This window comes from Nipponia nippon, unplaced genomic scaffold (genome assembly GCF_047370975.1).
Source record: "Nipponia nippon isolate SJK-2023a ecotype South Korea unplaced genomic scaffold, ASM4737097v1 scaffold_32, whole genome shotgun sequence".
Taxonomy (NCBI): Eukaryota; Metazoa; Chordata; class Aves; order Pelecaniformes; family Threskiornithidae; genus Nipponia; species Nipponia nippon.
In genome coordinates this window covers 1,663,511-1,680,681 of record NW_028262350.1, presented here as the reverse complement: position 1 = coordinate 1,680,681, position 17,171 = coordinate 1,663,511, and the positions used below count along the sequence as shown (strand labels likewise).

Sequence of the window (17,171 nt, the reverse complement as noted above, 5' to 3'; positions counted from 1 at the left end):
AAGGCCTTCTCAGGCTTGTAGAAATGTAAACCGTTCACTACAAAACTTAGTGGAGTCTAAGTCATAATTTTAGCTTGTTCCAGTGATGAATCCTTTTCTCTTGAAGTGGATGAAATTCTCTTCTATACCGTTCTACCACTGGGTTATGTTCTGTTTAACTGTTGGCTTCCAGAGGCTGACACCCACGTTAGAAGGACATGGATACGTTTCTATGTTGTTCTGTATAATTTTGCAGAAGGGTAAGGGGCTTTTTTTTTGCCTGGAAAGATGTTTATTACATCTTTTGGATGAGTCATTTCTTTCGGGTGGACTAGGCTTCATGTCTTCTGTTCACAAAAAGAACGTTTGGATAGTTTGAATATCGGTGAGGATGCTTGTGTGCAACATACGTCACAGCTTCATGTTTAATACATGAAAGGAGATTTAATGCCATTTTTCCCTAGAATTCGTGCAGGTAACATACCTCAAGAGTGAAGATTAGCTCCTTAAAATGAAGAAGCCTGATGGATTTGGTGTATCTGGAAATGACTGGCCAGGATCAGGGATAGGAGTTACGGAACAACTGGTTCCTGAAAGGAATGTTTTATTTCAAGGTTTGCTGTAAGATGGAAGCTGTTTTATGAAATGGTAGTTTTCTCTGCAGTTACGTCTCATAGGACTGCCCAGGCACCTGCAAGCACACTGAGCTAACTAGATGATCTTAGATAATGTTTCCAGGAAAATCCTGAGATAAGTGCTGCAGAAGAGAATCTGGTGGGTTGGGAAAACCTTAACAGAAGAGAGATTTCAATAAACTCTGCGGGAACTGCAAGGAACCCCAGTAGTACCTGTGAAATGGGACAGTGAAACGTTACAAAATCTCGGGCTGGTGCTGCTTATTGCAGCATCCCGCTGCTGCTCCACAAACACATCAAGGCACATCCACCCTACGCCGGTGTGCCCGTCGCTGTCGCACCCCGCGGCGCAGCGAGTACAGCACAAGGAGCCGCAAAGGCTTCCTCTGGCATTGCCCAGGCTCAGGACTGCTTGGCGGCACTCCATGATGCGATGCTCGTAATCAGCCAAGTGGCTGAATTCACTTTCCTTTACTTGTCCGCCTCAGTGGGCTTACCAGTGCTGGAAACAGGCACTTTTGACCACACTGAGGACAGTCCTCAGTCATGGGCAGATGAAGAAAGCTCAGAAAACTTCAGTTGCTGCAAGAAGCGGGGGCTGAGAGGCAGCTATGGCTGTGCTGAGGGAGAGGCCGAACGGCGTGACAAGGCGGGAGCCTTCATGTATCACCCGTGAATGTCTCTTACAAGACTCTGTCTGGTGCATCCTTGGCCTGGCTGCTCGCGGGTATTCAGGTAGAGCTCAGGTCTGTTGGTTTTGAGTATTAAAGAGCTCTTTTGGGTTCTCTTCTGCTTGAGAGGCCTCTGAAAGGCTGCTCCAGAGAAGCTGCCTCTGTGCCTCTCACACTGGTATAAGAAAAAAAGTGTGAATTGAACTGCAAGGTGAGATTTAAAACACGGGACTTGTTTTGAAACAGATTTGGGGGGGGGGGGGGTTGCACTGGGTATAACTAATGGAGAGAACATATGGTCACAATGTCCCCTCAAAGCTGAGAGTTTAACGGCTCTCAGGAAAACCTGCCCTTGCATGGCTGACATGCTTCAGCTCACAGCCAAGATCGGAGGGGGTGGAGGAGGAGGAGGAAGATGCCTGGGGGGCAGATGACACCATAGTTGTTTGCAATGAGGCCTCTTCCCTTTTCCTCTGATGAAACTGTTAGGAGCTCCTGCCCACAGAGGACGGTGGACTATTTAAGCCTGAAAGGCTCACCCAGTGTGGGCATGAATTCACCCGTGCACTTAAATGGCAGAATTACCACGCGCTCCACAGTAACACAGATGTGCGTTGGCTGAAAGCAGAGGCTGGGGGAGGATGAAGTCTTTTTCCCTTGGGGTGTGTGTGGCAGCAGTAAGGGGTGAGGCTGAAATGGCCTCCGTGGTGGGCTGGGGTGATGGCACGGTGACGGGTGTGTGGGCTGAGCGCCCGTGGCACCACCTTTTCTGAGCTCTGCGTTTCCAGCCTCCTTTGGACCAGCGCGGTTGGGAGAAACTGCTGAGGCTGCTGGCTGCATTTGTAGGGGTACGACCGGACTGTTACCCACCCTTTTCGGTGCTTCAGTGGTCATGAATCCTCTTCCATCCTTCCCACCTCTGCTCAGATCTTGTCAGGAAAATTCAATTTGCTTTGGTTGCTACACGGAGAAAAACTGTGGAAGATCTATCTGGGGAATATGACTCATTCTCGTAATTATACATTATAAACTGACTTCCATTATATAATCAACAAACAATTTTATTAACACCAGATAATCCCATAGACCAGTATTTCTCCATAGTAAAGAAGAAACCCAGTCCCTGAAGTATGACTGTGTTGGAGGGAGAACATTGTTCTCCTTCTGAGGCCATATGCTGCTCTTCCTTCCACTGAGGTTCAGCTGCCCAGCACTTAGCATGACACTGTTCTCCTCTCCACTAAAATTTAAATGATGAGGGTTTTTTACGTATCCTGATAAAAAGCTAGATGCTTGAAAACTGAAGAATCTACGAAAATCTGATTCAGATTAGTTGGAACATATTAGGGCTCAATCATGTTTATTATTTTAACTGGGAGTTCTAAACAGAAAGCAATTCCCACCTCATGATTCCCAGTTGTTCACCCTGTGATGAGGCCACGATGTGCTGTGGCATCTTTTTTCCCCACTAACTCGGCTGGTGGTGCCTGCCAGCAGTTCCACCCAGAAATATTTGGGGTTGAAAGTGTTGTCAATACCAGCTATTTCCAGTGAAAATTTCATTTTCTCTAAATGCGTTTTTGTAATTAGAACTAGTTGGGTCAAGCACCCGTGCCCCCTTCTTCTCCTAGCAGCGGGACGCCCAAGCAGTGGCCTTCGCTTTGTCCGCACAGCAGTTTGTGCAATTGTCCTGACCCCCGGTGCCCAGCCGGGGCTTCTGCAAATGTATTTAGCATTGCTTAGTGGCACGGCACACGGGATGCGTTGTTCACTCTGTTTCTTTCTTCCTATATGTATTTATGGCCACATCTAATCAAATAAAGCAGTGCGTTTCTAGAGCTCAGTGAAATTCTGTGTAAGCCACCTGCGTATGATCATTCCCTGCATGCCAAAGCATCCTTAGGCTTTTTAAGTGAAGGTTTTTAAAATATCTGTTTTGAAGTGTGAGAATAAGTCCCCACCTCTCCTGCTCTGCTGCAAGACAGGGTGTAAGTCTCGGCACCTGCCCACACCCCGAGATGTGTGGGCACAGGGAATATCCCTGGAACGCGTCCTCCCCGTTGCATCGGAGGGTCCTAACAGAGCGCCTTCGCCCACCTGCCAGCCAAAACCGGGCCGCAGCACTGGGAGGTGATCTGCGGCCCTCCATGTACGGGTGCTCAGTAGTATCCAATCTGGCAAACATCTCTCCTTTAGGAAAAAAAATCATTCTTGCATGCATTATACTTGATCTGTTAGTCATTCGTTATTGCAGAGACTAGTACTGATGAAACATTAAAGGGCACCTTCAAAAGATCCACCACCCAATGGAACGATGGTGATTATGGTAGGAACAGTAATTAGGTGAGTCAGAGCTGTAGGAGACTTTTACAGGACAAACCCTTTGGTCGGGAACGCTGCCACGTGGGGTCAAAACAGCGCCTTGTGCAGCCGACTCTTTGGGGTCTCCGCTAATGCTACTTTATCAGCAAGACCTTCATCAGAAAAGGGCGATTGTAACACAGTTAATCCCCGACAGAGGGCCTGGGTTTCACTCTGCTCCTGCCTAACAACCTGATGCCAAATATCCCAGGGCCGTCGTAAAAAACGTAAACAGGTTTTGGCACATCGGTGCAGCAAGTTTCAGCCTGGCATCCATTCCGTGCACTTGCACACAGAACGCAGCTGGGGTCTTGGAAGCGGCGGGGAGGAACCCGTGTCGCCTCCTGCGATTCTCACGCGCACAGAATCCGGTCACCTCAACCTGACTGCAAAGGTGACCATGAAATACAGGGAGCGAGCTGGAGCAAGGTGTCGGGGCTGGTAGCTTGTTCCACGTTTGCAGCTGGCAGGATCGCCCCAGCGTGTACTGCAGGCACTACTTCATCTGTTCAGCTGCGTGTTTCTGTTAGAAGCAAATGAGGCGAGCAGTCGGAGCCGGCTTTGCCGCCGGCCTCTGCCCTGGCACCCTTCGGCAGTCTCGGCGAGAGCCGAGTGCCCTCTAGAGAGCGGGCTGCAGGCCGGGGCGCGGGGCCTGGCACGTCCGTCTCCTCCTGCATCTCCCAATATCCCACCTCGTGAAACGCAAAATGCGTCTGAATCGTGCAGCACCGTGGGCGCCGGGATCGGCAGCGGCAGGAGGGAACGCTTCCCGCGCCGCTGCGGTGCCGTGACTGAGCGGCGGCCGGCGCAGGTGGCCCTGTATGTTACGCAATATTGTATGTTATGTAGCATTACATTTTTATATCATATTATTGTACTTTTGCTGGATGGTCTAACAGCAACTTCCATTTAGCCACAGACAGTATTAAGCCAAACTTAGCTGCATCTCCTGGCCTCTTAGTAAAACATAAGTCCGGCTTTAAGCGGGGTATCTGATCTCGGTCTCAGGCACTGCGCTGATGCGCGGGTTCCCTCCTCGGGAGGGCAGAAGAAAACAGGAGGGGACGGTGCCAGCCCGCGCTTGGGTCGGCGTTTCGTTTGCATCTGCCAGTTAAGAACAGCTGACACCTTATGGAGAGATCTGGAAAGCACCGAGACGTCTGCTCTGCCCCTTCTCCCAGCCACCTTCTCCATTTCCTCCTTCTTGGGCACGAGGAGCATGTGCATGCAGGGGTAATTTATTATTCCAGCTCCTCTGAAGTTTTTATCTGAAATCAAACACAGCGCTCGTGAAAAACTTTTGCCTGACTCTTGGTACAAGCTGGGTGACTGCCAGTTTTGCCCAGGCAAACACACGTTCAGTTTCTCTTTCCTCTGAAAACAAACCCAAACCGAAACAGCGTAAATATCGTCAGGAGTGCTTCAGGTCGATACTCCCTTCTGCGGCGGCGAGAGGGAAATGCCAGTGCGACAGAAAGTGACAAGTCGGGTGCCAAATTAGCAGGATTTTAGTTTCGGTGGGAAACCGTCCCTCGCTTCAGAGGGGGTTTGGCTCACGCCGCTGAGCGGGGTCCCGGCGGGGAGCGGGGAGCACCGGGCCTCTGCTGCACGGCTTCGCCCAGCGGGGCCCAGCCGGGGGGGATCCCGGCGGGCGGCAGGGCCGGTGTGTGCTGCTGGCCTGAACCTCTCCTCCCCCGGCGCACAGCAGCCAGAAACCCAGCGCCCGGCCCCTCTGCTCCCATTTCTTCCCCGGCGCTGGCGGCGGCCGCGGGAGGCCGCCTGGGAGCGCTGCGGCTGCGGCTGCGGCTGCGGACCAGGGCCGGCCCCCGCCCCGGCACCCGGCCCCCGGCCCCCGGCCTGCCTCCCCCGCCCTGCCTCCTCCGCCTCCTCCGCCTCCCCGCTGCTGCTCGCAGCCCTGCCGCCAGGGATCAGCCTTGCTGCTTCTCTGCTTCCCAGCCAGAATACCGGCCTCCCTTTGCTCCCGTCCCCCTGCTTATTGCAGTGCACAAACCGGCCGCGAGCAGAGGCAGAAACGCTGTTCCTCCAGGTGTGCGGGACAGTCAGGAGTGGGATGTGGGGAAGTGCACTGGCTTTTATGCTTCAAATATTTCTTTAATTTCTCAGCAAAGGACTCAAAAATATTTTGTGTGTGTTTAAGTGTGAGAAATGTTTGTGCCACGTTATATAGGCTATTTATCGAACATATATAAAATTATACGTGTTCCTTTCCTGGGTTGAGTAAAGGTGGCCCGTCCACCTAGGCAATGGCTGGTAATTAGGTGTCATTGATGGAAAACATTTATGTAACGTGTCGTGATTCAAGCCCCATATATCCCCATGTACTATGCCCTAGATCTACTGGGTCAGCCCTCGACACAAGCTCCTGCCGTCATAGGCCTCTCATCTCCAAGGGGGTTTGGATCCCACCGCCTTAAAAGAAGAAATCTGTTTATTAACAGTCAGTACAACAAATATAAACACAATCACTTACAATTCATTACATTCTGATCTTGCTCCTGTCCACGCTTGACTTACAAAAATATGTACAATGTCCACGGATGAAAATAATGCCTGATTGGATAAATAACGGGCAACCTTTTCTTGCCGGGAACAAGAGAGTCCCAGGTCCTTCAACAGCTCGTGATTGCCCTGATGTCATTTCCCACGTGCGCCCAACGGAAACCCAGCCAACTTGATGACATCACGTTCATCAACTCTCAAATTTGATCTTCCAGATGTGGATATTTTCTTACCCTCTCAGCGGCCGCATCTATCAAAGATGTCGGTTTCCTTTCAAATCTTACCGTGACGTCCCCTACCAAAGCCTGTTCTCCCTTAACGAAGGGCAGGTCTGGCTTGTGTAGATCATTCTGGTTGTCCCTTAAGAGCGGCTCCTGGAATACCACCCAGTCCTTCTTTTTAGCCTCGACAATCAACAATTTGCAGAGGTGACTGAGCCTTTTAATTCTTGCTTCCTCGCAGCCCTGCCGCCAGGGATCAGCCTTGCTGCTTCTCTGCTTCCCAGCCAGAATACCGGCCTCCCTTTGCTCCCGTCCCCCTGCTTATTGCAGTGTACAAACCGGCCGCGAGCAGAGGCAGAAACGCTGTTCCTCCAGGTGTGCGGGACAGTCAGGAGTGGGATGTGGGGAAGTGCACTGGCTTTTATGCTTCAAATATTTCTTTAATTTCTCAGCAAAGGACTCAAAAATATTTTGTGTGTGTTTAAGTGTGAGAAATGTTTGTGCCACGTTATATAGGCTATAAAAAGGGGTTTCAGGCCATCCGCTTTTTCCACCCTGTGGGTGTCTCTGCACAGCTACAGCTGTCCAACCACCCCTTTGCTGTCTCAAGAGAAGAGGAGATTCATAATAAAATTTGAATGCTGTCATCGCAGCACCTGCTCTCGGCTCTGCTTACAGTCACCCAAGAGAAGAGGCACTTGCGTTGCACGGTCCCGCTCCCCAGGCAGATGTCTGACACAGAAGAGGTGGGATTTGCTCTGCAGAGGGGGGACTCACTCGGACATGCTCACATTACAGAAGTCCAGAAGACAGGTTAGGTCGGAAGACACCTGCCCCCCCCCGATGACTGCAATGCAGATCTGTTAAGACGTGTATGACTGGCGGCGTACTCCCCAGCAGCCAACGCATCGCACAGTTTAATGCCTGACACATCTGGAGAGCAGCTGGAGACGTGCACCAGGGATGGCTGCTAAGCTGATAGCTGTGTATGGATGTACACCCTCCTGAGCCTCTTTTTTCATGGAAATTTCTGTCACTGATCTCTGTTCTCCTTTCGTGGACGAGCTCCAGCTCCACTTACTTCCTCCCCTGTTGTTCTGCAGTGCATTTAAGGAAAGTGCTCGGTGGGAAGCAGCCAGGCGTCTGCCTGCTCAGGCTGCCTGTGTAGGTCATGGAGGAATGGGCAACGTACGCTACAGGCTTTGAGAGGGAGGAGGTGGGCAAGACCTGCAAGGCCAGCGAGGCCGTTCTCTGGCTCCCACTGGCAAAGCAGGTTTGTTCCCAGTGGAGTCTGATCCTGACCAGGTTAGGTGACCCTTGTGCATGGATCAGCACCTGGTTTTCTAAAGGAACTCAGTTTCCAGACACAGGTTTCTTGATTGCATCAGGCAGAAGCAAGGTTTTATTAGAGAAATTTTTTCACCAGCAGGTACATTAGTGATCCTCACTAACTCAAGTAACTTCTAGAGATTACAGCATTACAGAAGAGCAGTAGCAGAACAGAGAAGAAGGTGGCCCTCAATAGGCCCCTTCAGATACATGGCAAAGCATCGCTGAGTTACTTCTACTTTCTCTGCATAGAGGCGCGCAGCGAACGTCGAGTGTTCTTGTTTTGTCTGTAGGTTTCTCTGTATGTCATCTTCTAGTCCATTCCTCCTTAATCACAAATTCTCCTGCAGGTCACTGGAGAAAAAATATAGCAGCATTATTGAGTTGGAACAGAGATAAAAGCCTTCAAATGACAAAAATCTGGCCTATGTAGTGCCCTTATTTCATGAATGCACTCTGTTAAACAAGAGCAGTTGGCAGACAACCCAGGAAACCCCAGAAGTTCCCTAAATAATTCTGTTTTAATGAGAATTCGCACTTGGAAAGTTAAGATTTGCTCTTCTTTTCACTCCTTCCGGACTCTTTTACTAAGCTCTGTTTGGCTGTCGTCTTCTTTACTTCTACTTCCAGATCTTTTCTGTATGCCTCATTTCCCCAGCTTTCTCCTTTTCTCCCTCTTATCTCTCATCTGCTTTCTGCTGCTCCACATTCAGTCAGAGCTCTCGTTAAAGCTATTTCTTAGTGACGCAGCCAGTTCTGCGCTGTGGTTGGAGCCATTGGAAGAGAGCATACCTGTAGCATAGTAACTCTCGGAGAAGATACCAATAACGTGTCCTAGGAGAGCGTGTTGTCTCCTGGCCTTATTACAAAGGAACAAACTAAGAAAACAATTTTCCATTTGTGGAAGCACGGCTCTTACCTTGTATATCTCCAGTCTTGCAGGGTGGGACTTGGGGCTGGCAATGGGAAGATGAAGTTGTAGTATAGGTGTGGCTTGTCCTAATGACTCCTCCTCCTACACCAGTTCCTACTCCGATTCCTCCTCCATGACTAGTGGGATCAATTTGGTGAGAGAAATAGGGAATTTTAGAACTTTACCTGACACTGCTGACTGACTACATGACACAAAGTCTCAAACTACGTCTTTTATAGGGGTTAGGGCATTTTACATTGCGTTCTTGTTTCATTTTCAGAGTTGCTTTGCATTTGTGCTCTCCTTTAGCACCAAAATGCAATGCAGAGCTTTGCAATCAATTCTTATTTTGACAGTTCTCACCCATGTTCCTACAGAAAAGAGATTGTTACGAATGCTGACATAATACTAGTAGTTGCAATGCTGTAACTAGCAGTTCACAGATTTGGTTTCTCTGTTTTGCAAACCCCAAGGAGTGCCATTTAGTTCAGATTTGAATGTTCAGCACAGTGAAGTTACTCACGAGACAACTGTTTCATCTCAGTGAAAGCATTAAGATGGACTAAAGATTATCTCAGATTCCCAATCCGTAATACAGATCCTTGATATTTTCATTTATTCATCTATTCATTTAGAGTTCTACATACATGAGGTCCTGCTGTCCTCCTTCCAACAAGCACCGGTAGGTCTGAATCTCCTGCTCCAAACGGCACTTGACGTCCAATAAGGTCTTGTATTCTTGGTTCTGGCACTCTATTTCTGCTCTTATTTCAGCCAATTGCTGCTCCACGCATGTGATCTGGTTCTGTAGCTCACCGAGGAGGGTGTTGTACTGGCACTCCGTCTCAGCCAGAGAGGATTCCAAATTATTTCTCTGATAAACAAGACAACCAAAGAAACAACGTTCATTTACGTGCCACCCCGGAGGTTACTCTTTCCAATGCAAAAATAAAAGAGCTATTCACCACCGTCATGCTGATCAGTAGGCCTGGCTGTTCGTGCTCACAAATCCAGCAGTAAGCACATCACGCCTTAAGTAAGCTCACCACCCACCTGGCTGAGCTGAGCCTGGAGATCGATTTCCAGAGCTTGCAATTGGCGTCTCAGTTCGGTAACCTGGTTGTTGCACGTCTCTACCTCCTGACCGCTTGTGATAACCTCCCGATTCACCTCCTCAATCTGCAAATCACCAATCCAGAACAAAGAGTTTCAGAGAATATCTGTGTAAATTGGACTTGCTTTTACAGAAGCAGAATACAGTGAGGAGCTAGCAAAAAGAAAAGTCAGCAGGGCAAGTTCTCTGTGCACTGGGCGTTAACTGCCGGCTTCAGCCGCTTACTCTTTTTACAAATCACATCAACCTCGTGGCTATTAAGTCTCTTTAATCCAAATGTGGAACATCTCAGTTCCAACAACACACCACAAGGCCTTGGGGCAAATGCTGCTGTTCCAGGTGGGACATAACAAACTGGTCAGACAAGCCTGTGTCTCCTGTGGAACACAGGGTATAATGAGTGCTGATCTCAGGCTTCATTTGAAGGGAAGAACTGCTTATTGTCTCCATGTCTGTTTTCTGAAACGCTCCTGTGCCCTAAAATGTGCACGTCACCGTGTTTCGCAGCAGATGTGCGTCGCTTACCTTGCACTCATACCAATCCTCAACTTCCTTGCGGTTGCGCGCTATCAGTGTTTCATACTGGCATCTCAAATCCTCCAAGATTTGCCTGAGATCTGGGCCAGGGCAGGCATTGACCTCCACACTCACGTCTCCAGTTGATTGTTTTCTCAGGCAATTCATTTCCTGGAAATATAACCCAGATCAGCTGCATACTGGCGTTGGAAAGACAACGCAGAAGAGCAGGGCTTGGTGGCTGAGAAGAGCACTCCCCGCGAGGGGTGCCTCCCAGCTGTGGCTGTAAAGCGCTGGAAGATGGTGCAAGTGTTTTCCCCAACAAATCTGTTGGGTAATTTCTTTTCTCATCCACTGGAGTCAGCAGCAACTTTCACCCCCTCTGGCACTCCCAGTGCCAGCGCAGCCCCGAGAGCAGCAGCCGCCTCTCTGCCAGAGCTGCCGCACCACCCACGAGGCAGACAGGTCTGAACCCCAGGAGCGTCTGGTGCGAAAGCTGTGGCGTGAAAGTGGTTGATCTTGACTTTTAAATTTAGAGCACATTCGTGTAGGCAAAGTTTTATGTCAGGGCCATGGTGCTCCTAGGGAAGGGGCAGGACCCTACCTCCTCGTGGTTCTTCTTCAGGCAGCAGAGCTCCTCCCGCAGCGACTCCAGCTGTGCCTCCAGGTCAGACCTGCAGAGAGTCAGCTGATCCAGGACTTGGCGTAAGCCGTTAATGTCAGCCTCCACGCTCTGGCGCAGGGCCAGTTCCGTCTCGTACCTGGTTTGTGCAAGAAAGCAGAAATTCAGAACGGTAACATCTCACATGCGCTCCGTTTATGCAAAGGTCTCCTTTCCCACCTACCTGCTCCAAACTCTATTTTGTTGTCTAAGCTGAATGCACTGTGCATTAGATTTCTGCACTGCAGTTGATGTCTGTTATGTGAAAGCTTTTCTTCCCCATCTATTTTTTTCCTGCTCCTGATCACTGTGTGTTTAATATCACTTATTCAGCTGCATTTCTGGTTTGCTGATCCCAGTCTCCACTGGTCTGTGATGGAAATGCACCAGCTATGCCACTAAGGACCACTCCCTCCAAAGCTGGTCCCCAGCCCTCACCAACAAACACTGTTGCCAAATGTTTTACCCGAGAATACTAATTAAGGGAGGGCTGGTGACCAAAAGCAAAGCGCGTTTCATCACTCCATCCTGTCCTAATGTGGTGCAGTGAGACTGGTCTGAAGGCTCTGTGATTAGCGCACTGGGACTCTCCAGGCAAGATGTAAAGGGGCAGGGAGGAGGCGAGGGGGTTCATCTACGCAGAGGGGCACTCACTTCACGCGGAAGTCATCAGCAGCCATCCTGCTGTTATCAATGTCCAGAATGATCTTGTTGTTATCGATGGTTGCGCAGACAATCTGGAAAAGAGCAGACCATGAGAGATGTCTCACTTCTCTCTGCTGTTACAGTCTATAGGTGTATCTAGATTGCAGTTAGGTAGTAGGTCTTCACAATATCCTTTTTCTGTTACCTTCTTACTTAAGTAACCTCGTTCCTTGAGCAGAGCAGTTGCAGGAGGTAGCTTTGCCTCCTTAACTCACAATCAGTAAAGAAAAGAGGTTGACTGTGCAGACGTTGGGAGTTAAAGAGCTGTGAGATGGGACTTCCCAGTTCCAAGGTCTGAAGGCAAGTGCTAAAGATGCTTCACAAAGAAGTGAGCCTTCCTTGAGACGTTAAGTCTCAGCTGACATTCAGGCTGGTGTGTTCTTGGCTTCAAGTTAAGGATCTTCAGGGAAGATAGTTGGAAGGTACCTTTAAGCCTTAAGATCAGCCATAACTTTCATTGTGGACTTACTAGTATCAGGCTCTTTGTACCACTGCAGCAATCAATTTTAAACACTCAGATTTTCTCACCTAGAATTTATAATGCTTCATTTGATACAGCATTTGATGTGTATGTTTTGCTCTTGTTCTATAATTCTCTTTGCTTTGCTCTTCCTACTGGGCTGACACCACTACATCTCCTCAGAGCACACTTGGTAATATCATATTTATAATTGTGCAGTCAAAACACAGTGTAACAAAGCATCCTTTTCCTTTTTAAGAGTATTATCCCACCCGTATCACCTTGCAGCACGCATCTTTCATATGCACCCACGCTCAACAGTGTCGTAGGAGAACTTGCCAAAATTTATGTTTGCAAAGATATTTAACAGCACCAAAGTTAACCCTAACAATTGCAGTAGGTTCTAAACACAAATTCAGAAATGAGCTTTAAGTAGAGGAGGAACAACTGAAAAAGGGGATTACCTGATTTTGAAGATCTTCGATTTCTTTGTAATAGCAGCTGTAGTCCCGGGGCTCACAGGACAGGCCCTGTGTAGCATACCACTCTCTGATTCTGCATTCCAGTTCAGCATTTTCCTTCTCCAAGCACTTCACCTTGTCCAGATAGGAAGCCAGGCGGTCATTGAGATTTTGCATGGTGACCTTCTCATCGCAGGATGAAAGCAAACAGTCGCCACCAAGACCACCAACGACCACACCGCCTCCAAGGCCAAAACCAAGGCCATTGCCATAGCAGTTGCCACCTCCATAGCTCCCACCAGCCAAGCTACCAACACTCAGTCCCCCTCCATAATTCACTCCACCGCAGTAACTCCTTCCAGAAAAACCTCTGCCACTGCCTATCCCATAGGAAGAAATCCGTGCTCCACCACCACCACCAATGATACAGCTGCCACCACTGCTCCTGCCTTTGCTAGACACAGTAATAGTCTCCTTAATGTTGCAACTCATGGCGACAGCAGTTGGAAATGCAAGCAGAAGCCCAAAGCAAGATGCACAGCTTGATATTAAATCAGACTGCGAGTTGTCCGTTGCTGCGAAACTCTATTTATACCTTCCACAGTGGGTGTCACCACTGGTTCTTCTTCCCATAAGGCTGGCTACTCTAGCCATTGGTGCCAAGAATAATTTCTCAAAGGGAAGTTTCCTTTCAAGAATCCTGGTAGACAAGGAAGATACTTTACATGTCTCTTGCTAATTTCAAAAATACATTAGCAATAATGTTTTATGAATCATCAGCTTTTTGTTTATGATGCAAACTTTACAACATTAAGCCAGGAAAAACACTGTCCTAAATTATATACCAGGAAGAAATCATTAAAGGTATTGCATCAAAGAGCTCTTTATCTCTCATTAATTTATTTTCATTTTATTTTGAGTTGAATAAGCAGATTTCATGCAAGGTGCTGATGTTGGAATATGTAAGATGAAAAAGAAAGAATAAATACGAAGTTTGACTCTCGAATGATGTATGAGGAATGATGTAAGAACTTTGTGGAAAGATCAGAGACACAGAGATTAACCTTTAAGTTAACCATTGGCACAATGACAACTCCGCAACACTCTGCTCCGAGACAAGTGAGACCGTGGAGTGATCTCTTAATGGGCACGGATGCCAGGTTCTTCGTATATGATTGTGGCTCTCCAGTAATTCACGAAGGATTTGTGTCTTTATGTGGGGAGCGTAAAGTAAGGTAAAAGTACTTTAAATATTTCCCGTCGTTCAGGGAAAGATATTTCTGCAGTTTTCATCATTAGGGATAGTGATTGTTGCTGGGGAAGGGTGGGTGTTTTGAAACAGTGAATGGGAGTGGAAACATCCTATGGGCAATTTCTCTGTCAATGTGCGCTGCGTTCTAGTAAGAGCTTTGGGACTACTGTCCTAGGAAATATAAAGACAGAATTGCTGATAAAGCTGGCAGAGCAGTCGTTGCCCAATACAGTTCTACACTGGCTTGGAGAAGATGGATTAAGTACAGACTAGAGGTTCTTCTCTATCACTAACGCCTCCAAATCTTACCTAGGCAAAACTAGAGAAATTAAAAAGTAAGAATCCTTTCACTCTTCTGACATCAAAATTCAGGCTAGGCTCGTTTTCATGGGATGTTTTGCTAAGACTCAAGAGCAATGGCCTTCTCTCTGGGACAACCTGTTTCTACTGGCTGTTGAGCAAGGGACAGGCGTTCCACAGCTTTCTGAAGAAGAGAGTTCACTGTAAGAAATTCTCCAAGCCTGCTTCACCAGGGAACCAGTGAAACTCTTGCTCAAATCCTCACTCCGTGTCAGGATTGTGGATTGGAATAGCTATTATTATGGCAAGTAAATAATCCCATTTACTGAAGGACTGAATTATCCCAGTATTCGTGGATTTGCCCATCATTTTATTGCTCTTATCCTCCTTATTGCTGTTGAAAAGATGCCTTTCCTTATCTCTGCATTCTTGGATGTTACTTATCCAGTGCAATGAAAGCCAGCAGCATTCCTGTGATATCTCCAGCAGGCTGGACACAGAAGTATGGGGAGACTTGCTCCATGATTTACTCAAAGACAAAGAGCACTCCTCCGGCAGAGTCTGCAGTCGAACCTAGGTCTCCTGTATCAGGCTGTGGTGCCTGAACATTAGCCTGCCCTTCCCTCCAAGTTGTGCTCCACTCAGTCCCTAAATACAAAGGAGCAAAGCTCAGAATAGGTAAAAACTCTAGTAAAGTTACTGTGTATAGGAAGGAATACCTGGATTTCATTACTAGGACTGGAGAACATAATTGGAGTCAGGGTGTGGTGGTAAGAATGAACCGAAACTGGCGTAATATTGCATCGCTTGAAGCTTTGCCTGGCCTGCGTATGATTCCTCAGAAGTTTCCCAATACCTGTCTGCAGCAAGCATCTTTTCTGAGCGAGCGCACATTCCTTCCTCTGCTCCACAGTTATCATTTTAGCACATCAGAATAATGCAGGCAGAAACATGGAATGACTTACTCCTTTGTGGGAGTGGAGGATGTCTGCATGCCTATTGCGGTAATTATTGCGGAGAGCAGAGCAGATGGCTCCTGCTCTTCTGAGATCCATCGGTCCCCTGTGGGCCTGTAGCTTTATCATTAGACCCCCCGCTTTCTGCTGCGGGTCTTCGGCAGGCACCTTTGCCCAGGATCCTCGCACGGCACACGCTTGCTCTCTTTCTTGCTATTTTTCCTTTTTGTCTTCAGGAAATGGGTGCACTAGTTAAGCTAAGATAAAATAAAATAATTGTTCTGAAGACCTTAAAAAATAAATTAAACTTTCCCAGCTGTTTTCATGCAGTTATTTGAACTCATAAGCTTCCTGGGTCTGTCTCATTAGCACAAAGAAATATGGAAATCTCATGGAAATGTAGTTTCCAGCCCGAGGTTCGCAGCTCCATAATTTGAAGCACTTTAATATATGGGTTGTTTCCAGGGTGTTTTCTGCTGGGGCGCTGTTTATCACAAGCTGCCTTCTCATGAGCTGCTTTCCAGACGCATCCCAACTTGTAGGTCCACAAACAACATCACAGTGTCTTAGGAGCTGAGTCTGTACACCCCCGGGGGCTTTCCAGAGGCATATTCATAGAGTCTGGATCATTAGAGTCCTTCTGGCCATGTCATTAGGTCTCTTTCACCTCTCAGGAATTTAGGACAGCTCCTTTGTGAAAACGCATGCTTTGCACCCGGCGGACCTGGTGGGAAGGGTGGGAAGGCCTTTGATATGAGCACAGGGAATCAGGTGGAGCAGCTAGATGTCAGTAGCAGTTCGCAAGAGAAGACTAGTCCAGACCTGGTGGGAATCAGCTGGGGCTCCCAGAAGACAGCGGCAAGCTTTTATATCTTGTGGGTAGCCTAGAGTTTCCAGAAGACTGGAAACTGGAAGAGCGTCAGTGCAGTATCTTTATGTTTTTAGAAATGAGAGTGTGAGGACCGGTAGATTGGGAAGGCTTGAGGCCAGAAAGGGCAGCAGTGGGTTATCTTCCTGTCTGTCTTCACACTGAACAAGGCAGGAGAAGACAATGGGAAAGGGAAAGATTTGCTTTCCGACTTCTTCTCAGCCAGAGCTCTGAGAACAACTGGGACATACACAGAGTGCAACCAATGGAGATTTGCCTTTATAACCATGAGAGGTATCTCTCTTGATCTCTTGTGAAGCACTGGCCTTTCATGCCTACTGAGAGATTTGTGCATCAAGTCTGGGACTTTCTGTAGGGCTGGAACTGATCTTTAAGGAAGACTTGATTTAGAGTCTTGGTTTAAAAACTTCTACCTATGGCCACTCTTCTGAGTCATTATTGCAGCTGTTCCAGTGCTGCCTTTGCTTATTTTGCTCTAGCCCCTGGATACTGTTGGGTTTAGTGTCTGGTAGGTGAAATGAAAGAAACACCACTGAGACATCTTCTCCCCATGGTCTGTTACAGCAGGAGAAGGAGACCTTTTGCCTGCTGATATATTAATGATTGAGCTTCTTCAGACACTTGCTACCTACGGGCCTTGGAGATGCTGCTTTCCTGGAAGGTTTCAGGTTGTGCTAAGTCTATTTCTGTAGCACCAGAGAAATTGCTGTCTCTATAAAAGAACCGACACTAGAAAAGTGTGCCATGCTATGCTGTATATATGGTCCTGAAATGCTTTTGTCTTTGTACTCTTTCTCCTCCTCCCCCAGGCTGGCTGTTCCACAACCTCCAGCTTTTGGCAGAAAAGGAGTAACCAGGAGTTTTGCTTTGCCAGGTCATCTCATAAATGACTATGACTCTTTCTGTAACAGCCACATCACAGTGTACCAGAAATAACAGCAGCCATACCCAGTGCTGCTGGTTTAGCTCTGAACCTGCAGGATGGAGTGGACGTGTAAAACCGATCACTGCTTGGTTTTCTGGACCAACAGACAATTTAATCCTCAAAACACCCTCCAGCTCATAATGGCTTTTAACCGAGAAGTCTCCAAGCCCAGAATGACTCTGCAAGCTTACCGTGCTCCAGGGCCCTGAGTTACCAAACTGCTGCCCTCGCTTCTCTAGGCAGGTCAGTGTCAGGACGCACGCACACTACCATGCCAGTCCATGCTGACTCAGCATCAGCTGC

At 48.1% G+C, this 17,171-nt stretch overlaps 1 protein-coding gene and 1 long non-coding RNA gene across 2 annotated transcripts in view; one reads left to right on the top strand and one right to left on the bottom strand.

The window, feature by feature from the left end:
* The window catches only part of LOC148054237 (uncharacterized), a 170,353-nt gene that overhangs the window by 118,993 nt on the left and 34,189 nt on the right, over positions 1–17,171 (top strand). The window lies entirely within an intron of this gene.
* LOC104009861 (keratin, type I cytoskeletal 19) lies at positions 7,819–13,038 on the bottom strand. Its single transcript, XM_009461895.2, has 8 exons — positions 12,550–13,038; positions 11,575–11,657; positions 10,864–11,020; positions 10,269–10,430; positions 9,683–9,808; positions 9,277–9,503; positions 8,636–8,766; positions 7,819–8,070 (listed from the first exon to the last, which is right to left on the bottom strand). Exons 1-8 carry the CDS (start codon positions 13,036–13,038, stop codon positions 8,045–8,047), a joined length of 1,401 nt encoding a protein of 466 aa, XP_009460170.1. The 3' UTR covers positions 7,819–8,044.

Coding starts and splice junctions, on each gene's coding strand:
- LOC104009861 (XM_009461895.2), bottom strand. CDS start 13,038: ATGAGTTGCAACATTAAGGAGACTATTACTGTGTCTAGCAAAGGCAGG. Junction 11,658..12,549: donor TCGAAGATCTTCAAAATCAG/GTAATCCCCTTT, acceptor GCTCTTTTCCAG/ATTGTCTGCGCAACCATCGA. Junction 8,767..9,276: donor GGAGGACAGCAGGACCTCAT/GTATGTAGAACT, acceptor TGATCCCACTAG/TCATGGAGGAGGAATCGGAG.